Source organism: Pelodiscus sinensis, chromosome 5 (assembly GCF_049634645.1).
Source record: "Pelodiscus sinensis isolate JC-2024 chromosome 5, ASM4963464v1, whole genome shotgun sequence".
In the NCBI taxonomy this organism is placed as follows: Eukaryota; Metazoa; Chordata; order Testudines; family Trionychidae; genus Pelodiscus; species Pelodiscus sinensis.
The window spans coordinates 123,116,685-123,144,459 of record NC_134715.1 but is presented as its reverse complement, the minus strand read 5'-3'; the positions used below and the strand labels follow the sequence as shown (position 1 = coordinate 123,144,459).

The window sequence follows — 27,775 nt, the reverse complement described above, 5'->3', positions numbered from 1 at the left end:
AGGATTGTAGGTAAGTCACCCCCTGAGGGGAATAGCTAACCATGCTGGGAGCCTGTTTACACTGGTGCTTTACATGGTGAGGATGGAGGATGGTTTTAAACACACTGAGCAAGAACATTACAGCACAGTAAAGTGGCAGTGTAAACAAACCCACACTGAGTTCTGCTCTACACTACAGACCTGTATCAGTGTAACTATATCACTCAGGGCGTGAAAAATCCACACCTTTGAGCCACACAGTTATTTCCATTAATCCAGGCAGAAAGTGCTGCATGGCCAGGAGAGCTTCTCCCACCACCATAGATACTGCTTCATGGGGAGGTAAATTAACACTCTCCTGTCGGGTTAGAGCATCTTTACGAAAGCACTACAGCCATACAGCTGCATTAGGGCAGCTACCCCAATTCAACCTTTTAAGTTTGTTTCCCAGACCTGAAGAAGAGCTCTGTGTAAGCTTGAAAGCTTGTCTCACCAACAGAGATTGGTCCAATAGAAGATATGACTTCGCCCACCTTGTGTCCTTGCATAGTTTTATGACCTTTAGTAACATCAGTAGCTATGGGTAATAGCAGTGGGTAGGAAATTCACATGCTTCAGGTGTGAAATGTTCACTGTCGGAGTCAAGAAAGAATGTCACCCCTTGGAATCATCTGGGATTGGCCAGACCGAAGGCCAGACACCATACACGATGGACTAATGTAAGGTGGGTGCTATGGGACGGATTCTCATCTGCATTACACCCATGTTCATTTAGAGTAACTGCAGCAAAGTCAATGAATATCGTGAGAAAAGAGCCTGACCTTATTTCATTGGCTTTTCTGGTCAGGAGCAGTGAGAAACTGCTTGAATATGCCCTTAATTTGATCTGCTATTCACCACTGGAGAGTTGGAGAATATGAGGTCTGAAATACTGACAGACAGAAAACACCCTTTTGTTTAAAAACCCTGTTTCTACAGCATTCACACAGGCTGACTTTTAGTGACAGGGCTGTGTTGACACATCCTTGTTGCTAAACGCTGTGTAGAGTAGACATAGCCAAAGAATAAAATCCACTGGCTGAAAGTTGAAGCTAGACAAATTCAGGCTAGAACAATGAGAGTAATTAACAATTGAAACAAACCACCAAGGGTTGCAGCAGATTCTCCATAAATGGCAATTTTAAAATCAAGATTGGACATTTTAAAAAAAAGACATGCTCTAATTAATTAATTAACAGGAATTAATTCAGGGAAGTCCTCTGGTCTGTGCTATTCAGGAGGTCAGACTCTGAGATTGATTAATCTGTACTTTACAGATGGAGAACACGAGAACCCAGGGACAGCCATATTGGGTTGGACCAAAGGCCCAACTAGCCCAGTATCCTGTCTTCTGACAGGATATTTGCCAAAAACTTGAGAGGCAATTATCAGAATAGGGCGATCATCAGGTGTTCCATCTCCTGTCACTCAGTCCCAGCATCTGGCAGTTAGAGGTTTAGGGACACCCAAAGCGTGGTGTTGCATCATGACCAATCCTAGTCTTCTATGACCATCTTGGCTAATAGCAATTGATAGACTTGTCCTCCATGAACTTATCTAATACTTTTTTTAATCCTATTATAGTTCACAACACCCCCTGGCAACGAGTTACACAAGTTGTGCATTGTGTGAAGAATATTTGGTTTGTCATAAACTTGTTTCCTATTAAGGCTGTGTCTAGACTACAAAGTTCTATCGGAAAAAGAGATGCAAATTGCAAACTTCTGAAAGAGGCTTTTCTGACAACTGGCCCATCTACACACAGCCAAATGTCAGAAAAAAAGCCTCTTTCGGAACATCCCTTCTTCCTCGTAGAATGAGGTTGCCAAGGATGCTAAAAAAATGCATCTGCTTTTCCAAATTTTTTTTCAGAGTTTTTCTGGGTGTAGCCTATCAAGTTACTTGCCTATCATGCTAATAATATGTTTGTGTTAATTTAAATTAATTTAGTAATAGCTAAAAGCTGTAAAGCAAGAAATCTTCTAAAAGCTGCTCTCAGGAGGCCCTGTGTGTTAGCTTGACCGATGTCTGGGTTCAAGTGTAATACACTAGGCCTTATGTCTGCCCATTGCAGTTTGTGAAGGCCCACTAATACTAGCACAGCAGCACTCAACTCCTTGGCAGGGACTTGGCCATTGACCCACCTGGATACAGGTCCGTGCCCTTTCTTAGTTGGGGCCAGGACATGTTGGTATATAAGAGTCTAGCAAGAGCCCCAAATTAGTGGTCCTTCTGCTTGTACCTATATGTCCGTGGGCATATACTGCTTGTCTTCCCCCACACAGTCAACCACAAGCCTTTTGGTGCCATGCATTGACTGGGCTGTGGCAGTCCAGATGCCATTAGGCATAGGAGCAGCATGGGTGCCGGACAGCCCAGCCCTAGGCCACCTGGTGAGTTGGGTACCCCGTCAGTGCAGTGATTCCTGCTCTAGGGAATAACAAAATGGTTCAGCCTCTGAATGCACTTTCCAATGAGCACCATGTCTGCATTAAGGCAGGGTTGCACTTGAATGAAAGAACATGCATAAGCTCACAGTCCAGCTCAAGTAATATGGGGCAATATTTTATCTTTGGTCCAGGCTGCAACAGGCCATTTTCAAGAGCAGCAGAAGCTGAGGTTAGCAGACTTCCATGGTTGAGACATGGTCTTACCCAGATTCCGGTCATAGCTTATTTATGGTTTTCCAGGACTGAAAAGGGGAACTTAGGTTTGGACCTTGCACCCACACAGGATGGTAGGAAAAATACCCTCAGACTCAGCAAATGTATCATTATATAAAAGTCCCAAAATAATTGAGTAAGGCTGAGTTAAGTAATCAGGTCACTGGTTGCAACAGATAACCACAAAGGCCCATGGCAACGAATTGACGTATATGATAATAAATTAAGAGCAATGATACATTTACCAATAAGAAAAGAACACTTCTGCATTAGAAACATCCCCTATTCAATATGCATAAAACATGTTATCATCAGGGTCACTTAGTATAAAAGTGAGACCCCAGCCAAGCGGCGAAAGGAAGGGGAAGATGTCGTCCTTGGAAGGGCCAGAAGGATGGCCCCTGGTGATGGGGAAGGTGAAGATAATGAGAAAGATGATGGGCTAACACCTAAGATTTTTCTAGAAGGAATGAGGTAAATATATGGTAAGGAAATATGGATGGACATTCCCTGTCCTATGAAATTGGGGTGTTTGTGACTGTGCTAACCATATTAATAAACTATAAATATTGTAAATATACAAGAGTTTCCATAGTGTGAGTGTTGCAACCATGCACGTCAGGGTTCCCAATTACTGTATAATTGAATACTGGGCCTGATCCTGGGACAAAGAACCTGTCAACCCTAAAGGTGGGTCATTAGAATGTAAACATAATCTTAGATCAGGCTACATGGGATACCTCGGATATCCTGGAAAAACTTTGCAGTCTAAACATACCCTAAATGATGGCACAGAAGACCAAAGACAAAGGTGAATCCAAACTGATGTCATTTACATTTCTTTCTAGCCTCAACAGAGTTCACATTTTCTTAGCTTAGACTGAACTCAAGATTTGGCTGGTAAGACTAACTGACTTTACCAAAGTCAATTGACACAGGCAAGATGGAACTCGGGTTATGCTAGTTCCCTTCCCATTGCACTAGGCCATATTCTCTACCACCAGAAAAATACAAACCAAACCTCACATTTCTTGAACCAAATCAAGGATGTAGGAAAGATATTGACAACGACACCTCTCATTCTCTTCCTAACGGAATCGTCACGCTACCCCCTCCAGCTGTGGTACTCACGGCAGGCCCCATCTTCACTTCCCTCACAAATTAACTTATACAGCTGGTTTAAGCAGGGTTTAAAGGTCATCGTATTTGAACAAGATAAGCACAACACAGTTTGACTGGCCAGCATGAATCGCGCCGAAGCACATTAGAACAACGACAATGCTCCAGCCCAGGTTGGGACGGGGAACTAACATAAGTAGGAGCAGCGAAGAGAACATCTCCCCCTCCTTTTACTATCAACAGATGGGAGCTGCCACACTCAGGACTTAGGGGAGCACTGTTTCTCCTCCACTCCCCACCCCACTGGTCGGCGTGATGGAAACCCCTCATTCTGTTTCAATCTGCCTTGGCCACTGGTTTGGACCTATACCAGAGCCCCATTTCCAATCATCCTAACTTACTTTGACTTCATCCATGCTGAGATTTAAACCCTTGTCTATGTAATTTTACTGGGCAGACCAGTGTCAGCTGAGCCATCATCGCCCTTGTTTATCAAGTCCTAGTGGTACCTAAATTCTTCTACCTAAGGTAGGATTTCTAATCAGTCTGCATACGAGTCATTGTACTGCCTAAAGTCTGCTACATCCGGCAGGTTAGTTCCTCCACTACAATGTTGTTCTGAGGAAAAGTGGCTTTAATTAAAACGTCCATGGTGCCAAACCCTAATAGCTTTCCTCAGTTTTCACTCCACCCTCACACACCCAAGAGTCCCTCTGAGCTGAAACCTGTTGTCTATACTTGTTTTTACTATGCTCTATCCCCATCTCACTTGGGCAAGCTCCCGCTGATTCCAGTGGAAGCTTTGCCTGAGAAAGAACCGATTGACAGACTGAGGACATCAGGACTTGGTTTTATTTGATGAGAACTGGACCTAAAATGAATTACTGCTGAAGCAAGGCTATAATGACCTTTTTATTATTTGTGGAAAGGAGATCTATTTTCCAGAGAAATTTCTAAGCTGGTGCTGTGAGCACCTAGAAGAGCCACTCCCAAGAGAGTGATGTGTTCCTAGTTAGATGGCACCGTGCTTATTGGAAATAACCTCTTCAGATCTGGAACAGAAAGGCCTGCTGCTCTACCAGCTGTGCAGGTATACAGGTTCTGGGAAGCTGTGGGGTTACTGCTTCGTGTGGAAGAGGCCTGACGAAGCTTCACTGGTGGGCTCAGGCATTACTTGGATCTTCTGGTTCTGCAGGGCTGCTTCTCTCATTTTGTAATACATGAACTCATTCTGCTGGAACATGCGCAGCTCCATCTCTGACTGGACACGCATGACCTGCAGGGATGAAATCAAGGGGCAGACCAAGAGATGAAAACTCTATGACAGTCGCTCTCAAAGTAAAAGAATAAAGTACCTTCTAAGGTAGGGTAGTGGCCTCCTGTGCCCCACTTCCATCAGATGGCTTAAAGTCAGTGCCATCTAATGATTATTCGGGGACATGGGAGGATGATCTCAGTCCGGTTCCATAACCCAGCCCTCATCAGGGAGGCCAAACACTGACTAAACAAGGAGCCTCAGGGCTGTCCCAGATCCAGTGGTGGTCCTTCTTAGGCTAGGCTGATTAATGGCAAGGCTGTGTGGGGCAGATGTCCCTGCTGTTGTCCGCTGTAGCTCTACTGTAGACAAATATAGGTTCCCATTCCCAGAGCTGTCAACCCAGAGTTCTTCACGAGGCCAAATTTGCTACCAGTATTAGATAACGGGGCTGTCCGGCACCTGCATAGGCTGAGGAGGGGTACTAAGGACTCTTTTTAAACACCCCTCTCCTGGCTAGCTGGCCTTGGATACAGGGACACAGGGATCTGTGTGCTGTGAACTCACTGCTCTCCTCCTGGTGAAGATGGGCAGGGAGTTTCAGGGAACAAACAGCCCCGACTCCACCCTAAATACACCAGTAACTTACTGCTTCTGTAGGCCAGCAAAAAATTACTATCCCAGGCAAGAGAAGAGCATGGAATGAAGTGGGTTCCCAAAGCACAGTTCCTTTCCTAGGGAGCTTCTGGGACAGCACTGCAACACACTGCCCCTAGGATGGGCTGAGGAAATAAAATGCACATTTGGCAGTGGTTTTGGGCCTATACTACTGAGGTGGTTGCATAAAGACCTGTGAGTGTCTCATTCACACACACACACCAGTCACAGTGCCACAGGCCAAGGTCAGGTGGGGACAGAGCATACAAGAAAACACATCACTTCTCCAAAGGCCCAGCAAAGCCTACACCCAGCTCTGTGGCTAATCTAGAGCTGAGCAAAACAACTGTATCAGAAAAGGGCACTTTTTTTTTTCCAATTTCCCAATACCACCTTTGGAAATGAAACCCTTTGTTCTGAAAGATCATTTTTCCTTAAAAATATCAACTGTGAGTTGAAATGTCCATTCAATGTGATCATTTTCATTTCAAATCTGCATTCCAGCATGAAACACTTCTTTTCGGATCACTAGCACGTTTCAAAATTTCCAATGTTATTATCGCCTTTTATTCCATGGGGGTTTTCAACGCTGTATTCTGACTTTTTCTCCCAACGTGGGCCCAAAATCAATGTGAAAACCCCACTATGCAAAGCAAGTTTTATCTGATCAGTTCTCAGTTTTTCAGGCATCTGTTTTGCCCATCTGTTTAAGTTTAACTCTTCGTAACCAGTGAGGCAACCCAGATTACCCAGACATGTGTCCAACTGTGCAAGGGACACTGGACACCTACCTCCAGGTCTTTGGTGATTGGATGGGTAGGTCCATGGGTCACCAGGAGAATAGCATAGGCTTTACAGATCATGCCATGCCCTGCTTCAATGAGGCTGGCATGCCAGTGCGTCACGCCAGCTCGCATCACTGCCATCCCTAACTGCGCGTTGTTGGGATGGTATATTTTCCTGGAAAAAACACGGAGAAATGTTATTGTGGTGGGAGTCTGACTTCCCACGTGTCAATATTACTGGACACACTATTTACTGGGAGCCAGATTCTGCCATGCATACTCACACAGAGTGCTACCTCAGTCCGTGAATGGACCCACTGCAATAAGTGGCACTACTATTCAGTGTGACAGAACCTGGCTGGGAACAAACATTGTGCTGATAATGCAGGCTCCAAAGATTTGCAACCCCACATTCCATTGGTCCAACTGCAGTCACGAGCCGATGCCACACTGCTAACAGGGCAGTTCCAACACCTGAAGCAATTGCTTGAATTTAAATGTAAACCTAATGCTTAGCTCTTATGGAGCACTTTCCATTTATGGATCTCAAAGCACTTTGCAAAGGAAGGAAAGTATCGCTGATCCCAGCAGAGTTGTCCTTACCCATGTACAGAATACGCAGTTGAGTAGGGCACCTGAAACTCTGCGGCACTCCTTTGTCTTAATGTCCACCCACCTACCTCCTCCTGTCCTTGTTCTGTGGCTCTGCTTGCTCTGGAGAGGATCTAGTTCACTTGAAAGTAAAGATGCCTGCCAGACCTATACATGAATTCCCAAACTGGTAAGCGTGAAGAAATTCTGAGTGGGAGGGGAGATGCATGAGGCAACCCAGTTCTCCCCCCCATCAAGTTTTCCTGCCCCGGTCAGTTCCTTTTTTTTTTTTTTTTTTTTGCTCAACAAGTTTTGTTATTTTGGGGGGAGGGCATAAGGGTTTTACAACCATCAAAAAGGGGGCATGATGCCGAAAAGTTTGGGAACCACTGGAACACTGAACCTGCGAAAGCTATTCAAGTGGTAACAAAGCCATTTAATGGGCATTTGCCAGACTCAGGTATAATCTATTCTGCAGGATCCTAGTTTACAATTAAAAAAAACAAACATCATTAATATGTTGTTGAAGATTATAATATCACATCTCTAAAAAATCATCATCCCCCTTGGCTGCCATTGGGCAGAGGGGCACCAATTTAATAGTACTGCCTCGGCCCCATAAATCCTAAGGATGGCGCTGGTCCCCAGTTTTATAGATGGGGAATCTGAGTTGCAGCCATGTGAAATGCCTTTCTCCATGTCACTTAGCAGGTCAGCGCAAGAGCCAAGGTTTTTACACAGGTTCCATTTCCAGGATTATGATGATCATTCCACTGGAATGCGCTCATAAAACAACAGTGATCAAAGGCGTTCAAAATGAAATTGGACAACATGGCAAACAAGACACTCCTGGAACAACGCTTCTTTGGCAGGAGGATGAATTAGGGGATGTAATAGGCCTTTTCCATGTCTAACGTCTATGATTTTTCTCAGGCAGTTTTCAAACCTGTGATTTTTAAAAATCTGTGCTCACTTTGCCATTTGAGCCAAACTTAGTCTGAGGGAGGACAAAACAAAAATTGGAGAGTCTGAGCCAAACAGAATTAAACCCAAGCCACTTCTTCAAAGCTTGGCAGGTTTTGCAATAGAAGCTTGTTTTAGTCAGTAAAGGGTATGTCTACACTAGCTCTAACTAGGCAAATGAGGGCAACCGGAGTTGCAAATGAAGCCCGGGATTTAAATATCCCAGGCTTCATTTGCATGTTCCCAGGCGCTGCCATTTTTAAATCCCCCTTAGTCCAAATTCTGTGCCCATGGCTACACGCAGCACGGAGTAAGTAGTTCGAATTAGGATCTCTAATTCGAACTACCTACTCCGTGCCGCGTGTAGCCGTGGGCAAGGAGTTCGGACTAAGGGGGATTTAAAAATGGCGGCACCCGGGAACATGCAAATGAAGCCCGGGATATTTATATCCCAGGCTTCATTTGCAACTCTGGTTGCCCTCATTTGCCTACCTAGCTCGAACTAACAAGCTAGTGTAGACATAACCTAAACAAGTAGAAACAGCATGTACAAAGAAAACGGCAATTTCCATCTGGTAGGACAGGACCATCGAAAGGAGATTGTATTAAAATTATGATAAGTATGCGGGAAGTGCTTGGGTAAGATGCTGCTGGGCCTGCTAAAAATGAAAGGAGATTCTAGATGGTTTGATACTTTTTCCAGACTAGCTGTGTATTTGTTTCTGGCCAATCTCCTCTTGGGCTATGTCTAGACTGCAAACCTCTTTCAAAAGAGAGCGTCTAGACTGCACGCGGAACTTTCGAAAAAGCGGCTTGCTTTTTCGAAAGAAAGCACCCAGTGAGTCTGGATGCTCTCTTTCGAAGAAGCCCTATTTACATTCAAGAACGCCTTCTTTCGAAAGAGGAACTTTCGAAAGAAGGCGTTCTTCCTCGTGCAATGAGGTTTACCGCCGTCGAAAGAAAAGCCGCGTTCTTTCAATTTAATTTCGAAAGAACGCGGCTGCAGTCTAGACGCAGGTGAAGTTTTTTCGAAAAAAGGCTACTTTTTTCGAAAAAAGGCTCTGCTGCTGGAAAGAAGGAAGGCAGCTTCCAGGTGGAGATGGCTCAACAAAGCAAGAGACTATTTTGCAATGGAAAAGCTCCCCAGCCAAAACAAGGTTGAATATGTTATTCCCTACAGGCCTGTCTCCTAATGTCCTCTTCCCCCCAGCACTTGAGTCCTTTAAAATGGGACTGGGCAAAGACACCAGGAAGTCAAGAGGGGATTTCTCCCCTGCCAAGTGTATTCTGGTAGGAACTTTTTCTTGTCTCCCCCTTCTCAAGTATCACGGGTGCCAGAGCTGGAGTTGCCCGTTTTAGAGATGTGACAAGTTGGTCCAGAGCTCTGAGGAGGTATCAAGCATTCACTCTTTCAGCTGCTTAGCTGGCTGGTTCTTGCTCACGTGCTCAGGGTCTAACTGATCTCCCTGCATGTGGTCAGGAAGGAATTCCCCCCTGGGTCAGTTTGACAGATTTTGCACCTTTCTCTGCAGCCTGGAATGCAGGCGACTTGCCAGGATTATCTGGGTGTGTCTCATTTAATCGTTTCCCTGCCATTGTGAGGGTTTCGGGCACTGGTGCACCTCAGTCCCACCTGTTCTCTACCTCTTGCACATAGTACTCCTGTCTTCTATGGGTTCCATTTACTTTGGTCTGAGGTCAGTTGCTGGGCTTAGGGTGCGAGTGTGTGGGTGGGTGTTGGTGACCCATGATCTAGTCATGATTCCTTCTGCCCTTAAAAGCTGACTCTCACACTCCAGAATAAACTGCAAGGAACAATTAGTAGTGAGAGCAAGTGGCACAAGGTAAAAGGCAAGTCAAAATTTTGCACATGGTGCCACCTGTGCAGTCCACCAGAATTGTCTTCTCACAGTAGCAGAGATCACAGTACAGGAACACAGTGTGTTCTTTACATAACAATAGATTTTCATGTCTAATTTCTCTGGCTCACCCTCTAAGCAGCTCTGGGCAGCTTCTCAAACCAAAGAGATGGGCTAATTAAACCTGTCCAGTCCCCAACTAAAGTTGTAGGCAGGTAAATTGCAAAACCATCCTGCTTTGGAACTTTCCATTCTCAAAGGGAGCAGAACTCTCTCTTTGGTAATAAAAGCAGGGCCTGATTCTGAGCTCAGGGATGCAGATTGTACACCCATGTCACTCCATTGACCTTAATGGACTCACTCCTGTTTCACATCACTGTAAAGTGAGAGCAGAATCAGGTTCAGATTCTTAAAAATGTCTTAATTATATTATAGACTCAAAAAGAGCCAGCCTGAAAATTTGATCACCTACAGGTAACCATCAACCATCCTCTTTGCATAGCCTGCTGCTTCCTCAAACATCTGGAGATAGGAGAGCACTTCCGAAGCGATGCTCAGGATCCTGAGGAGGTAGATGTTGGTGTCTCCCAGCACAGGCTCCTGTTTCTTCAGACACTCCCGACAGAGCTTCACAACCTAGGCACCCATGAAAGGCAAATGAGTTCAAGAGATGTCAGAGCATTGCCTGCTCTAGAATTACCGACCAAGCACTACATCTTGTACGTTTCACATTTCTCCTGTTGCCTCCATAGCTGCTCTGCAGAGAGAGAGGCTCTGTTATACATAAGCGAGGAAAGTGAGAGGGAAGGGTACAAATGTAACCCACTGGTGAGTGAATCACCCGTTTCCCCTCCGTGCCCTTCCACAAAGGACTTGAGACTGTTACAACCTCACCAAGGGAGTCTTGGCTATGTCCCTGGTTCTGGAGCTCCCTGGTGTGTTGGCAAAGATGGCGGCCGTCATACAAACTTTCCCACCCTACTAAAGTGCATCAGCAGAGATATGGGACTGGATTGACCCCAGCTCTAAACCTCTCATGTGGTTGAGGTTCAATCTCTGTAAAATGGATCAGAGGGGAAAGACTGGATCTGCTCCCCTTGAACACTGGAGGAGTTTGGATCCAGATCAGAACCCTTGTGACTTGGTTCCATCCCTTCTTCATTTACCCTGGAGAGCAAGCGAGAGTGCTCCAGTGAGATAGGCAGCCCCAGTGGAAGGGTCACCTACTACCACACAGTGGACAGAGAGGAGGAGGAGGCCAAGATGAGCAGAGGAGAATGAAAGAGCCAGGGAGGAAGGAACTGGTGAATTTATATCAGTGTATTCATTCCTTGTCTGTCCCATAAATACTGACATCAACAAACTGACTCCTTTGCTGGAGTATGCAGCTATCCCCCTGCCTGAAGTATTGTTTCATAATATGACAACAAACACTGGCCGAGTCCGCCAGTGGCTCGGTGAGATCAAGTGCCCCAGGTGACCTTGCTTTCCCTGACGTTCTGCAGCAAGGAGAGACCAAAGACACCCTGACTTACTTCATGGTAGATCCCCTCGGAGCGGGCCTGGTTGATCTTCTCCAGGGTGTCCTTGGAGAACTGGAGAACGTCCTTCACTGCATCTGGGGAGGGCTGAGGACAGCATTGGAAAGCCATTGAAATGCATTCACTGCTGAAGTAGCACCTGTATTCCCCAGAATAGAACCAGGTGCCACGCTGGGATCCTGTAAGCTTGCTACCATTAAGCTCAATAATAAAACTTTCACTGACTTCACTGGGAACAGGATCGGCCCCTTCCTGTACTAACCTGCAGACTGATTGTGCTCTCACCGGGATGCAGGGGGAGAGACCTGAGGGCTTGGCGGGGGAGGGGAGGCATGATTTTGTTGGCTGGGTCATATAAAATGTCAAAAGTTGGTGACTGGCCATTGGGAGATTCTTGCAAACCTCAGTGGGGGGGGGATGAAAAAGTCTGAGAGTAGGAGACTGAGAATAAACTGCCCACAGTGAGGTTACCCAGAGTCACCAGGTGCTGCATGTGCACAATGTATGACAAGATTGGGGCCATCGATGGAAATTTCCATGGATTATACCAGGGAGGAATGTAACCCTATATCTTATTTATGTGTTAGAAAAACTTGTAGCATCTTGCGACAAAACCTGATTTCCTTCCTGGCTTTGAAAGCAAGCCCCTTCCAGGCCTCAGTGGCAGCTGCAAGCATTCCAGAACCACAAGTCAGCCCCCAAAATATCGAGGTTGTGTTAAAAATTAATGTTGGGTTCTTTTCCTTTGCCTTCTGTTTTGAGTTCCCATTTCTTTGCAACCACAAGGGCTAGAAGCCTCCTTTTTTGTTTTTAAGGAAAGCTGAGATTGTGGCATAATCACATGATGCCTTGAGGTAGGACTTAGAGAAAAACACCCACCTATATCGTGAGTTTCACAATAAAAATCACAAGAGCTCACAACACTGATATGTGACCAGAAACCAAAGCAGTAGCCCTGGGTTTTGACCAAGGAATAGATTCTGATTCCTCCTGAAAGAGGAAAAGGTTTGAATTCAGCACTCTAGGGCTAGGTCTACACTGGGGAAAGTTCCTGCGCAAGAACATCTTGTGCAAAGGTTCTTGTGCATGACTTCTTGCATAAGAACACGTCCACACTGCCATGTGTTTTTGCGCAAGAGCATCCATGACTGTGTGGGCATTCCCTTGCACAAGAAAGCTCTGATGGCCATTTTAGCCATAGGGGTTTCTTGTGCAAGAAACCCCTGCTACGTGTCCACACTGCCCTCTTGCACAAAAACACATAGCAAGAGGGTTTACACTTGTTAGAAAAGAGCGTATCTCTTGCACAAGAAGCCCTGTCTTCTTGCGCAAGAGCGGGCGGGCAGTGTGGACGCTCTGCGGGTTCTTTTGTAAGACCAGCCGTTCTTGAACAAGAACCCGCGAGTGTAGACATAGCCTAGGTTTGCTCCATTGACTGTTCCTGACATCTGAACTGCGGGAGGTTTGAGGAATCTTTGTTAGATTTTGCTAAATTTGTGGAAATGGCCACTTGTGCCCTACTTAAATCGGTGTAAGAGCTCCTGCTGAGGAAGCGCTCTACTGGCAGAAGGAGGGCAGTGTGTATTACTGTGGAAGCTGTACATTGGCCTATATTAGGTCGACTTAATTTTGTAGTGTAGGCAAGGCCTTATTTCATGACAAGTTGGGGTGTGAATCCACCCCTCACTCTCTTGCCATGGTTTAATTTGTTAAAGTGTTGTGATCTAGTCCTCTTTGAAACAGGACTTGGGTAAAGCCCATTAACAACCTGCCAAGCCACATCTCCAGGGTGCACGCAGTTAGGTATGTTAGGCTAGTGTGGCACAGAGTCACGTGACAGCTTGCTGTGATCTGTTCATGCAAACAAGCCCTTAGATAGACGTTGATGCTGGACGCTACAGAGGAGCCACACACACTGTGCTCTCTCAAGGAGACTTTACTTTGGTTCTTTCTTGTTGCTTTTTCTTTTATCTACATGAAGAGCCCTCTTGCACCGAAAGTACATGGTTGCACTTTGGGTTTGGAAACATCCTTCAAATGTTAAGTCTGTGAGGGGCAGGAACCATCTTTTTGTTCTGTTTGTACAGCGCCTCGCACAGTGGGGTCCTAATTCATGATGGGGGCACCCAGGTTCTGCTCCAATACAAATAGAAAAGAAATAGCACCATCCCATGACTGACAACGCCCATGATGTACCTTGTTTTCCCCTTCTTTCACAGCCAGCATCAGGTCATCTTTGATCCCTTTCTGGCAGTGCTCACACGTGCAGTCAAAATAGTACTGCTTCTTCAGCTGCTGCCTCCGCTCGCTGCTGACATTGAGGAAGTCGATGTAGGAGACGGTCAGCTCTTCCCCAGGTGAGATCTTACCCAGTGCCCGCAGCTCGATTCTGGGTTCAAATGAGAAGAGATGTGGAATTAGAAAGCCACGTATGAAACCCAGGCACTATTCACAGCTCTGTACAGGACAGTTTCTACCGAGGATCTCGCCTCCCAGAGGCAAACGCTTGTTGAAAAGCAGGGGGGTTCTCAACCTGTTTCTTTCTGAAGCTCCCCCACCCATCACACAGCCCGCCTGTGCCACAGTAGCTGCTTTTCTGCATATAAAAGCCAGGGCTGGCATTAGGAGGTAGCAAGCAGGGCAGTTGCTACTCCAAGCCAGCCCAGACTGCCCCTCAGTCAGCAGCCTGGTCCCAGCCCCCCAGCCAGTCTCCTCCTCCGGCCTTTCTCCTGCTTCCCAGGCAAAAGATGTCACCAGGTCATACACCCTCTCCTAGGCTGAGGTGACAAAGGGCTTTGACCACTTTGTACATGTGGGAAGCTATCACACCCGGAATTCTCTTCAACATCTAGGTACTGGTGCAGTGCCCTGGGAAACTGAGGCATGCACACACGGGGTTTGTCACACCAGCATTAAGGGGTAGCAAGCAGAGAAGCTGCCTGGGGCATTCTACCACAGGGCCCCCCACAAAACTACCCTGCTCAGGCTTCGGCTTCAGTGCCCAGTGGTGAGACTCAGGGCCACAGGCTCAGCCCCATGCAGTATGTTTCCTGTCTTGGGCCCCAGCAAGTCTAACGCTGACTCTATTTGACAGACCCCCTGAAACCTGCTCTCAGCCCCCAGGAGGCCCCAGAGCCCTGGCTGAGAGCGACTGTCTTGAAGGACCACTTTAACCCTTCGAATATTGAAAAACCCCCCACAGTTGTGCAGCATTTGAGCAATTCTAACGCACGCTGTAAAAGTCCCATCCAAAGCCTTCACCCCCCTTTTGTCCCTCCCTAACCTGAAGCTCACTTGAAAGTAGCAAAGCTGTGACGATCAGATCTGGAGCCGCACATACAGTTATGGGGTGACTCTAGATACAGCCCTTTATTACAGTATTTGGATGTGTTCAGGGCCACTGCGATGCCCCAGTTTACTACGGCATCCCCTCCAATGAAGACACAGATACTCGATAGGCTAATTATGGTGATAGCTCTGCACTTTCCGATCATGCCTGCACCATGGGACTGTTCAAAAAGCCCTAACTAAACCGCACCCTGCACACCCCAGCCAGGCAGCAGGGGACTTACTGTAAAATGTGGGGGGGATTCCTGAAAGGTAGGAGAGACTGTTTTTTTCAAAGCCCTGGTTTAGGCATCGGAAAGAAACTTCCCCACGTCTTTACGCTCCACCGGTGTAGCAAACCCTTTGATGAAGGTGACCAAGCTTCAAAAATACGAGGCCAATCATTTTGAGACCAGGTTACTACTGTCTTTACTGACTATACAGAAAACACCAATTGCTACTACTCTGGTGAAAGCTATGGTCATGGGCGTCGGCTATGTAAGGTGGGGGAAGGGTCTGCCTTCCCAAACCACCAGGAATAGCCCCCACTCCGCCCCCAGAACACCTAATGGAGGTTGCTGCCCCCAGTGCCCGCCTTCCCAGTGCTCCAGGTCTGGGGAGGCTAAGGCTGGCCTCGTGGCACACCCTCCTCCCTCCCACAGTGCTTGAGAGGCTGGGCTGGGTTTAACTGGGCCGCGTAGCACAGTGCGCCTTCCAGTGGGGCTAAGGAAGCTATGGCGAGCACGCACCCATTTCCCTCCCCTCCATGTAGTGGTTCGCTGCCCCGCCTCCCGGGGTGAGGCCTAGCAGAAGAGGCAGGGCTGGAGGTGGAGCTGGGAGCTTGCCTCCCCCAGCCTTGTTTTCACCGACCACCCATGGCTATGGTGCTTTGCCTTTTCCTTTCCTCTCTTGGCATGTGTTTAAAAACCTGGGACACTCAAAAGTCCATTCTAGTTTGTGTCACAGGCCAATTTCTCCTCTCTTTTACGTGGGTGTGACCCCACTGAAGTTAATGTGCTTCTGTGGTGTAAATGAGAGGAGAATTTATCCCAACAGGGTTATCTAAGGTGGGGGAAAACCCATCAAGTGACTGTAAATAAGGCTTCCTAGTAGGAGTGGGGAACCTTTTTTTGTTTGGGGGGGGGAGGCTCACTAACCCATAGAAAAATCAGCTGGGGGCTGCACACAAGTGAGAAGCAAAACAGAAAAACCAAATCTCCACTGACGTGGCCCCCAACGGAGAAGGAGAAAGACACCCCCCACATTCCCTTCACACACCAGAGTGTAGGGAGGCCCAGGCTAGTAGATTTTTTTGCTCCAGCCCCACGGCGGGCTCCCCAAGGCTAGGAGGGAGCCCCAAGCCTCAGGGGTCAGATCAAGGCTAGCCCCCGGGACTTAGGTTATCAACAAAGGTTCCTGCTTTATGGGATGGTTAAAAGTGCGAGGCTGTTTATATACGTTATTTGAGAGAGTTTGTGCATCTCTCACTCTGTCTGTCCCTCTGTCCATGTGTGAGTCTGTTTGTCTAAGAACGCCTCCTAAATGGTAACAGCTAGGACCACCAAATTCGACATGCAGCTTCCTCTTATCATACCTTAAAGCAAGGTAACAGTTTGATTGTAAGTGTGTGGGGGGGGGGGGGGGCGGGTCTGATGCTTCCCCCCATTCATATGGGGATGCATAAACCAAGCTCCTTCTAAACAGCCAGAGCTAGGACCACCTTCCTCAGGGTATGTCTACACTACCCTCCTAGTTTGAACTAGGAGGGTAATGTAGGCATACCGCACTTGCAAATGAAGCCCGGGATTTGAATTTCCCGGGCTTCATTTGCATAAGCGGGGAGCCGCCATTTTTAAATCCCCGCTGCTTCGAACCCCGTGCAGCGCGGCTACACGGGGCTCGAACTAGGTAGTTCGGACTAGGTTCCTATTCCGAACTACCGTTACTCCTCGTGAAATGAGGTGTACCGGTAGTTCGGAATAGGCACCCTAGCTGGGCCCTAATGGACTAGTACAGCCTCAGCTGGGCTAAACTCCCCGGCCCTGGTTCAGGCCGGGGTCTGCCCTTAAAGGGCCAGTGCAGGGCGAGCGCCCTGTCACAGAGCCCTAGGGAGTAATTACTTTCAACGGCTCTGGGGAGTAGCTCATTCGAAATAGCAGCAGTGGAGCATCCACACTACAGCTATTTCAAAATAGCTATTTTGGAATAGGCGTTATTCCTCATGGAATGAGGTTTACAGAAGTTGGAATAAACCATCCATTATTTCAAAATAATGGAATTGCTGTGTAGATGCTTGCATTGTTATTCCGAAGTAATGGGGCTGTGTAGACGCACCCTTAGTGAACAAAATGTATTTGGGCATAGTTTAGCATACTTACGTGTCAGCAAAATGGAGCTAGTTCAGAGATTGGATCTACAATACATTTTACCTTGTTTTAATCTATCAGGGTCCCAATCCTGCTAATACGTCACTGGTTAATTGCTTGATCCATCACGAAGGGCTGTGTACTTGTCTGCAAGGCCTGGGGATTTGTAGCAAATGAAGCCTACGCTTCAGCAAAGCGTGTCCAGAAAGCCCCCGTGGTCAGAGCAGGATAAAGCCCTACAAAGAGTGTTGTCTTGAGAGCAGCAGCTATGAGATTAGTTTGTAAGGAACAGAGCTAAATGGAGCAGCACAGCAGACATGAGCTGTAGGAAGGTGGTACCGCAGGAAATGAAACAATTTGAACAGTCATCCTCTTTTACTAAAGGTTTGAGCCTGCTCTAAGATCAACAAAACTCCTTCCATAACCTTTCCCCAGTCCCCCAAAATTCCAATGAACTTCCAGAGTTTGTAACCAATGCATGGTCCCCTTATGCCAACACAAGGCAGACAGAAAACAAAGCTGATCAGATATGACATCTGTAAACAAACATTAAACTCACTTGTCTGTTTTGCAGTCCTGGCTGAATGTAATGCATTGTGGAAACAAACAACATTCCAGCTTATCTGAAGAAGTGGGTTTTGCCCATGAAAGCTCATGGCACTATATATATTTTTGTTAGTCTCTTAGGCCATGTCTACACTAGGGAAGCATTTTGAAATTACTAAATTCAACTTAATAATTCCCAATTTAACAAATTTGAACTAGTGTGTCCAAGCCTTGAAATTAGTCCGAGGCAGGCTCTGTTAATATGGATGTGCTACCTCGGACTCAGAGCCCCAGGGAGCACTGGGGAGTAATTAGTTTGAATTACTCTGGGGAGTAATTAATTTGAAACAGCAGCACTATTTCAGCATCCACACTAATGCTATCTCAGAATTAGCATTACTCCTGATGAAAAGCAGGAGGTCAGACTTCGATTTTTGTGGCTCACTATTTTGAAATAATGGGCTTTGTAGTGTGGACACCCCACTTATAAATTGGATCTAAGAGGGGGTTATTTCAAAATAATTCCTTAGTGTAGACCAGGGCTAAGGTGCCACAGAGCTGCTTGTTGTAATTAATAGTGAAAGTCATTTAAAATATTTCAGTTCTAATTTAGGACAACTGCCTACTTGTTTTGGATGAAGATTGTATTGAAATCAATGGAGCTATACTAGTTTACATGTTAAAATTCTGGACCATAAATGTTAAAACAGTGCCCCTTCCAACAAAACATTGCAATAGATCAAGTGCAATAAGAATTAAAAAAAAATTAAAATACACCTTTAGAAATCCTTTAAAACCCACCAGAGAGAAATATATTTTGAACAGGTAACAGAGGCATAACGAAAAGGCAAAACAGGAAAAACTGTAAAGGTAAACGTGGGAGACATTTAAATCTCAGTGTAGTCAGTGCATCCAGAAGGAACTTTTTGTTACAAGGAAACACAGAGTATTTAGTTTGTCAGTAATGCAATCACTTGTCATCTCGTAATAAATCGGGTTTTATTGCAATTATTTGGGACTGGCCAGGGTTAGCGAGACCTTGTTGGACTTTCATGCTCTTGCTGCAGTTGAGAGGACAGGAGTGAAAAGAATGCAGACGGGAACTGTGGAGGGAGGTCAGAGGAAGGAAGGAAGGAAGGAAGGAAGGAAGAGACAGAGAGGGCATTATCAAGTGGCAGGTCTGAGCATACGGAAGAGTGTCAGCTTTTTTTTTTAAAACTACCACAAAATGCAGAGGTTACAAAGGGAGGCTTTGGGTTTAGTGAGGTTTTACACATGGGGGGAAAAAAACCCTTTACATTCCAAGACTGAAGGAGAGTGAAACTGTCCACACACCGAGGCAGCTTAAAATCTCATTATCATTGTCACTTGTGGCTGCCAGTTAATACAGGAGGTGAGGGGTAAAGGTCAAAGGGGGAGGATTATGCTTACAAGACCAACCCACCTCATCTGTGTGTGGAACATTGATCTTACAGCCTCATGACTGAAAGACAAAACAAACATCTGCAGTTTACACGGGTCACATGTACAGCACAAGCAATATGGAGTCAGCACATATAGTAAATGGAACAGGAGCTGCTCAAGGTCCAGGGGACAGACACAAATCCAGCTGCAGTATGGAGTCTAAAGCGATATAACACTCCTCTGTCACTCTGCAGCTACTGGAACAGAATTGGTGGCCTGTGGCAGTTTCAGCTGCCACCTGTCCTGGCACTAGGATTTAAGGAGCGATCTGCATGTAAGCATGAAGGGGGAAATTGTGATATTCTGAAGAGATCAGCTCTGTCTGCAGTTAGTCTAGCCAGGCGCAGGTGTGGCATGCTAGGAACTGGACATATACAGGAAACCTCAGTCACTGGATCAGAGAGACTCATGTTTTGCAACATTATGGAAAAAACGGTTCTGATTTTTCTCAGTAAATCATCAATGACTCCATCAACACCATTAGACTGACAGTGGCTTAAATCAACATGAAAGGAAAATCAGGCCCGCTTGTTAGAAACATGGAACTGACCATACCTGATCAGCCCCATTAAAGATAATGGCAAAATACCCATTGACTTTCAGGCTCCATTACCTATTATCTTTTTCAGAGTAAGACAAGAAACCTCTACATGCACCTGACCAACTGCGAGAGGGGTGGAGAGTGGTCCTTCCTGACTCCCCAAGCGGTCAGCCGATGTCCAGAACAGTCTATTTGATTACATGTTTACCCACTTTGCAAGTCTTGGTAAATTCATTGGGGGAAAAAACTGTGCATAGAGAGCTGGAGAATACCAGTGTCTGGCTGCTTTCTTTGACAAAGGATTTGGGAGAACAGTAACTAACCAGATAATGAATCATCTGTGAAGTCATGATTTAAACTATCTTAAAATGTATGACTTTTCCTGAAGAAAACCCCTCCACGTTTTCCAGGGAAGTTAATTCTGAAACTCAGCTAAAGCTGCCAGCAATGCCCCTTGGTTTGCCTTATGAACACTTGTTTCCTAAGCACTGTTCTGAGTCCTCCAACTCACACCACACCGAGCTCTGGAAATCTAGAGTTCAGATAGTAAAAGGCCTCAGGACACTTGTGAAACAGCAATGTTCAAAACAAAGGAGCAGAGTCTAAGCTCAGATGTGTGGTGAGCTGCGATATGAGTTTCTGTAACCGATTGCTAGTGCACTTAAACATTTTGGAGCGACTCCTTCCTCCGCACATCCCAGAACATGGGGGACCAGGAGACCTTGTCTGCAGCAGAACTTCACTGACTCCACAATACAGAGGGGCAGGCTCTGGCAAGCCCATAAAGCAAATCCATTTCCCCTGTGCCTGGCAGAAGCCAGCTCCAGAAGGAGTCCTGGCCCAGGACTGGACAGTCAGTGTTTGGGAGCAGAGTGAGGGGAGACCACTGGATCAGCTATCACATGGATTCTTGGGATACAGGCAGTGTGGAAGCTAGTTCCACAGCTGTGGCTGGAGTAGCCAGCATAGAGAGGCTGCACTACCATCTTGGGAGCAGAGAGGAAAAGTTCCTGCAACCCAGGCCCTGGATAGATCTGTAGTGTGCAGCCCAGGTCTGTGCAGCAATGTTATGTGGTAATGGCAAATAATGACACAAGGAGTCACTTTTTTCTACCTCTCAATAAGGAAACTTTATTAGAAGCAGAAAACCAGTGTGATCCTGAAATCTACTCTTTCTTTGTTTCCTTGATGAGTTGCTGCCTCAAAACACCCCAGCCCTCTTCCTGCCACAGTTTAAAGAAATAACGCATCAGGTACCCTCATTTGGGGTATTTAGGGTGTGTGCACAATAGTGGAGTCCTAAAAAGACAGGCCACTGTTTGCCACGCATCTGAGTTTAGAATGCAGCTCAAAATGTTCTTCAGCTTTTGAAGGCAAACATTTGGCATGACAGATAACACTGCAAGTAACCCATGCATGGTGTGCAGTACATAGTGAAGGGGAACTGAAATGCCTTAAAAAAACCCAAATGGTTTAAAGTCAATAAGAGAATGGGGGGAGAAGGAGAGAGGGCATAAACATATAAACTAAATACATTGTCAAATAAACAAAACTATCAGTAACTCTTCTACAGACCTGCCAAAGAGCCAAGAGCAGATGTCAAAGTTGTTGACTTCTCTACTTTGTTTATCTATCTATATTCCTATATGGTCCCATCACCATGAAACAAGTGGAAAGTCTCCCATTGACTCCAAGAATCTTTGGATCAGGCCCTGTCTCCCCAAATCTAACAGTTCTTGCTCTTTCCTCCTTCCCCACTGGTGAGTCTAAAAACTTGAATGGTCAGTAGATGCTTGGAGGATGATAGCCTGATTCCTGGCACTCCTAATGCTTCCAGTAGGAGTTTGGGTACATAAGGCAGATAATTAAGGGAACACTGTTGGGCTGATTGATTGAGGCCCAACATTTAATTTAACGCCTTTGATCGATGCAGATGTTCTGAGGTTTTCTTATTTCAATGAAAGTGACAGCACTTTTTGCTTGGATTTATACACCCTGTGCAAGATCTGCAGCTGGTCAGTATAAGTCAATGAAGCAATGCCCATCCACACCAGCTGAGGATATGGCCTTCCATGTACATTAAAATCTTCAAGCCTGATCCCAAGAGGTGCTGAACACACACCTCTCCAATTGACTTGGATGGACAAATGTACTGGCAGCTGGCAACCTACCAGCCCTACCCAACTGGTCTGTCGGCACCGTGTTTCCCATTGAAGCTTGCACAATCCCTTTCGGTCTCTGCTATATTTGTCAGGTGACCTCAAGAGGAACTGTGGGTACTCAGACCCATATTTTCATGGTTTCAATTCACACACAATCTCGAATTATATCAAGGTTCCAATTATAAATAGTTTATTAGGGGTAAACAAGATGTTACAAGATTACAAGATGTTATCAGCATGCCGGAGTCATGAGCAATTTGTGTTGTAGATGGTTATAAACTCATCAAGGTATGATATGTGGTTATAAGCCACAGTTACAAGCAACCTATTGACCTGGACTCATCTAACAATTGCTTTATGATAATCATCCAGTAACTGTTCATAAATTATTTATAAATGGAGCCTTATATAACCTATCTATAACCTGTATGTCTTGTTACTATTTTACTCCATTTCAGTGTGATGGGCCTGCTCCAAAGCCTACTAAAATCAGTGGAAACTGAAAATAATGTCAGTGTCTTTGGACCAGGCCTGTTAGTTGCATTTGGCGTACTTGTTTTGTGTACCAAAAAGCAATAGGAACAAAAAAAGGAGAAAAGCAGCAGCTCTGCAGCTCACCACAAAGGAGTCTGGCTTTCTTGTGTCACCATTTTGTTTTCCGTGAACAAAAGAGGAAGCCAAGGGACTTTCCCGGGTGCCCCAGGCAAGGCTTGGAACCAGATCTGGGGAACGAATCAAGCACTGGGACAGATGTCCTCCCTTCCCTGCCAAGCCCCTTAGAATGGAAACGTACTCACTTGCCGTTGTTGAATATCACCGTGCTGTTAGGCCAACAGTCATGGTTCACCAGGCAGAGATTGGGGAAGATGCCCACACCGACAGCCTGCAGTCCCCTTTGGTCACTCAGGGTGAAGCCATTGCAGTTTATCTAGTCCCCAAAATATAGGCAAAAAGTATATATATTAGAGGAGGAGAATAATGGTGAAATCTTGGCCTTGCTGAACTCAATGTAATTGGGTGTTTTGTCATTGACTTCAATGAGACTCAAATAGCACCCTAGATTTTGGAATATTTTCCAATGAGTCTTCCTAAAATGTGTTTTCTGTGCTCCAAGCCTTCAAAGAGACAGACAGACAGAGGCAGTGCTAGAAACAACACCCTTTCGCCTGGCCAAAGCACTAGGAAACTCACAATGCAGAACTCGGGAAGAGAGACTGCATGATCTGTCTGCTAAAACTTATTTGCATTTTTAAATGCTGTTGGTTTGAGTGTGTTCAAGCTCCTTCTGGTTCACTTTCTGCAAATATTCTAGCAAATGAGTCTCCTGGGAAAAGGGAAGTTTAAATGATTTGTGAAGAACAGTCACAGGAAACAAATTTCAAATTTGTGAGACTGTCTGTATCAACCTAAATCTACTGACTACACCCACCCAATCTGAGAACACACCGATGCCATGTGACCGATGTATCCAAACAAAACAAACTCAATTTGCAATGAATTTAGTCTATTTCATCCTGGTAATGCCCAAATGACCGACAGACTAAGAATTGTTTACAGTCATTATTCACTAGTTATACTAATTTCAGTGACAAAATTACACGAATTTAAGTGACACGAAAAGTAATTTGTTCTCAGACAATTTGCAGGCAGACATTGAGGGGAAATTTGTGAAATGAACTGTTCACTAGGAAATCATTCACTCCACTACTAACAATTCCATTTCCTTTCCTGGCCTCCCTGACGCTATCCTCCAGCCAATGATAAGCAGAGCGTGGTCCAGAAGTTAGCAGAGGTAAGAGGGATTCTGGACTTCATTATTCCTGGCTTTGCTCCAATCCATTGGACCAGGTTCCCTTTGCTAGAGCAGCATAGAGATAGCAGAGACTGGCTCCTTCCCCCTAGCTGGGGATTCCTCCAGCAGGCTGAGAGCCAGCATAGTCAGGTCTAATGCAACCATCCCATTAGCCCCTGGTACAGGGAGAAGGGATCACGGGGCATACTTTGTCCAACTGGCCATAGCTGGAAATGTTTTTTTGGAACTGTCACCAGCTGGAGTATGTTACATCAACCTCATGTCAACTCTCACCAGTACCAAAGCCAGGCAGAGAGTCAGAGCCATACCTGGTCACTGAGGTCCCCAGGGGCCAACTTTCTCATTGCCCGGGGGGTGCTCAAATGCCTAATCCAGCGTAGGCCCTGCACCCACCCACTTCTCATAAGGCCCCACTGCCTCTTCCCACCCCCAATTGGCCGCCACCCTGCCCCATTCCACTTCTTCCCCAGAGTGAGCCTCACCCTTGCTCTGCCCTTCCCCTCCCAGCTCCTCCTGTCCATGTTGAACAGCTGATCCACAGCAGATGGGAGAGAAGGAGCTGATTGGTGCGGCCTGCCAGCAAGCAGGAGGGCAGGGGAGGAGGTGATCCAGAGGTGAAAGTAAACAGGTGCGCCCCAGTGTGCAGCTATGGCAAGAGCAGGCTGAGCTGCAGCAAAAGCCAGCAGGGAGCTACTTAAAGAGCTGGCAGGATTGCAACAGGACAGTACCTGTAAGAAGTTTTATGGCCTGTAAGAAGTTTTATGGCCCAGTTTAGCTAACCATCTTGTTAGTCTTTAAAGTGCTACATTGTCCTGCATTTAGCTAAGTGTAAGCATGGTCAGGATAAGCTCTACTCTGACATCTGGTGGTGAATTGTGGCGAGTAGTGCAAGACTGCAGGGGCTGATTTTGTTTGCATAGGCACACCCGGGCCGGCCTGAGCCATTTTGGTGCCCCGGGACCCCAGACGGGCGGTGACGCCCTAGGCGCATGGCACGTGGGCCCGCCTTCGGGTGCACAGCTCATGTGTGAGCCCACCCCTGGGGTACGCGGGCGGGCACACGGCACATGCGCTGCCTGGCCACGACCGCTAGTGTGCCTAGCTGTGCAGGGCCCTGCGGCTGCGGGGGGAAAGGCACTGCAGGGTTTAACGCGGCCCCTGCCCTGGGCGGCCACTGCAGCCCGCCAGGAGCCGGGCGTGCAGTGCCTGATGGCAGCTATAAGGGGCGCCGGGCACCCCTTACAGCTGCCATCAGGCACCCCCCATCAGTTGGCACCCCGCGCAGCTGCCCGGCTCGCCCACCCCTTAGTCCGGCCCTGGGCACTCTCACCCCACCTAGTATGAGCTCACATCAGCCCAAATGGTCACTTTGGCCGCTGTGGGATTCCCAGTCTCTCTGGGTATGTCTACACTACCCCGCTAGTTCAAACTAGCGGGGTAATGTAGGCATACCGCACTTGCAAATGAAGCCCGGGATTTGAATTTCCCGGGCTTCATTTGCATAAGCCGGGCGCCGCAATTTTTAAATCCCGGCTGGTTCGAACCCCGTGCCGTGCGGCTACACGGGGCACGGGGTTCGAACCAGCCGGGATTTAAAAATGGCGGCGCCCGGCTTATGCAAATGAAGCCCGGGAAATTCAAATCCCGGGCTTCATTTGCAAGTGCAGTATGCCTACATTACCCCGCTAGTTCGAACTAGCGGGGTAGTGTAGACATACCCACAGGTATTGGTACCTGGTGGCAGCCGCCACCTCCGCCCCCGCCCCCGCCTCTGCCCCCAGCCCCGTCCCCGCCCCCGAGGGCCTGAAACACCAAGGCTAAATCTACACTGGCAGCTTCTTGCACAAGAACTCTTTTGCAGAACAGTTCTTGTGCAAAAACTCTTCCGCAAGAGAGCGTCTACACTGCCATGTGCTTTTGTGCAAGAGCATCCATGGCAGTGTGGACGCTCTCTTGCGCAAGAAAGCTCTGATGGCCATTTTAACCATAGGGGCTTCTTGAACAAGAAATTCATGGTGCCTGTCTACACTGGACTCTTCTGGAAGAGCTCTTGCGCAAGAGGGCTTATTCCTCATGGGGAGAGGAATAACTCTTCCGGAAAAAGCCCTATTTTACAACACTATACTGTAAATTTACTTCTGGAAGAACACTCGTGCAGTGTAGACAGCCGGCAAGTTTTTGCGGAAGAACGACTGTTCTTCCACAAGAAGCTGCCAGTGTAGACGTAGCCCAACTGCACCCTCTCCTCTCTCCACTGTGGAATATCAGAGCTAATTTTGACTCCATTAGGAGTCTAGTTACAGGCTGCTGAGCTGAATTCATGTTGGGCCAATGGTGCACCGGCACTGAGGCTCCCCGACTATGGGCTGAAATCACTAAAGAGCTAAAATTTTACTAAGACCTGAACTCGCTGAGTGCTGCGGGGGAGCCTAAAGCTATATTGCTAAGCTGTAGGAGGGCGGCAGGCGGCCAGCGGAGCGGCTGGTGGGAACAACCGGTGGGACTGCTGGTGGAGCGGTGGCAGAGTGGCTTGCATTAAAGGCTGCAGCAGAACCCTTATGGAGAGGTGGGGCCGTCGGCCTCAGATCATGTAAGGTGCCCCTTATCAATCCCCTGCCTCCCCCATTCCACCCAGGTGACTTTTGGGGTGTTGGACTCTCTATCAAGACTTTTGGGGTGTTGGACTTTTGGGGACTTAGGGTGATTCTGGGCTGGGGTGGGTCTTTGCTCATAGTTTGGTCTATGAATCCTAGTTGTGGTGTTTTCCCAATTTAATGCTGATGTCAGTTACCTCATGCTATTAAAGATTTGCTGCTATACCAAGGCTCTGTGCTTGCGAGAGGGGAAGAATTGCCTTTTTGAGGCACCCAGAGGTGTGTGTAAGATTTCCCAGGTCACTGGGTGGGGGCTCGAGCCGGTGTTGCTTTATGTTGTTGGGAGGGGACCCCTAGGTACTGAACCCGGCCCTTACTGCTATTAACCAGGCCTAGCAGAAGGGTTACATAAGCAAAAATCTTACAGGCCTCAGCCTATAGGCCTTGCATTTCAGCCATGCTTTACTTCTATATCTAACCCACACACCTTTCCTAAACACTCATCAGTCTTACACTGCTATAATCCTGCAGCTTACACCTACATCCATTGATTATACATGCAATAGCATACACATTGCACCTCATAGCACAGCGATAAATGGATGATAAAATGAATTAATTGGCTACAGGAGCCAGTGGCACATTTTCAACGTTCTTTGTGAACTCAGCATCACCCCATTATCAATAGCTCTCGCTTTGTTCTCCCAGGAGGCTGACATACCACTCCGAATATGTGAGAGATGTACTGCATGCCAAACTGCTGGCTCTGGGCCGGCCAGAAGTTGAGGAAACTCTCCACGTCGACCCTCAGCTCTGTCTTCTCCTCTTCTCCAAAGTTTTCCACGTGGTTCTGCAAGTCATCAATGGAGACCAAGCAGCCCTCCGTAAGACCACCTCCCTCTCTCTCTATCCGCCACATGATGCGGGCTGCCAGCCTGGCCAATACAGAAGATTGTTAGGAAATTCCAGCGTGCTAGTGCAATCCACAGACAATCAAACCCAGGCCCAGCAAGGCAGCAGGGCCCGAATGGAGGCCATCACACTTCATTAGGGAAAAGCAGGAGTTGTATTTGGCCTCGATGAATTTCTCATCTGGAATTAGTTGAATCCATGGCTGCTGGCTCCCTTTGCAGGTTGCTGTTAATACAACTGAAAATGCCTTTCAAAGCACGGAAGGAAAACAATGCAGAATCTTAAAGCAGAGCAGGGTTGAGACTTCCCTGTTGTTCCCATCCTCTCCCTAGTTGTGGGTTGTAAAGCGCAAAACTCTTCAACCCAGGAGTTCAGTAATTTTTTTTTTCATTTTTAAAACATGGTATGAAATGTATCAACTTGTGGCTCTAGCTACAGTGCTTACCTTGCCCTCTGAGCACCTCTCACTCTTTAAAGCATACATCCACCTAGTGTACGGAGCAGGAGGCTATTACAGATTGAACCTCCCTAAAGCGGGACTCTCTGGTCCTGCAACATCTGTGGTCTGACAGGGCCATGGATGTTCCAGGACCAGAAAG

General features: G+C 46.9%; 1 protein-coding gene across 2 annotated transcripts in view; it reads right to left on the bottom strand.

The window, feature by feature from the left end:
• Positions 1–4,630: 4,630 nt before the first annotated feature.
• The window catches only part of SMYD1 (SET and MYND domain containing 1), a 45,814-nt gene continuing 22,669 nt past the window's right edge, over positions 4,631–27,775 (bottom strand). The window contains exons 3-10 of one of the 2 annotated variants that reach the window (XM_006111612.4): positions 26,986–27,199; positions 22,655–22,785; positions 19,135–19,173; positions 13,648–13,840; positions 11,446–11,538; positions 10,383–10,546; positions 6,504–6,672; positions 4,631–5,076 (exon numbers count right to left, since the gene is read on the bottom strand). In XM_006111612.4, coding sequence (XP_006111674.1) covers positions 4,918–5,076; positions 6,504–6,672; positions 10,383–10,546; positions 11,446–11,538; positions 13,648–13,840; positions 19,135–19,173; positions 22,655–22,785; positions 26,986–27,199 — 1,162 coding nt within the window. In that variant the 3' untranslated portion in view covers positions 4,631–4,917. The remainder of the gene's footprint in view (positions 5,077–6,503; positions 6,673–10,382; positions 10,547–11,445; positions 11,539–13,647; positions 13,841–19,134; positions 19,174–22,654; positions 22,786–26,985; positions 27,200–27,775) is intronic. The other variant, XM_006111613.4, reaches the window with a different exon arrangement.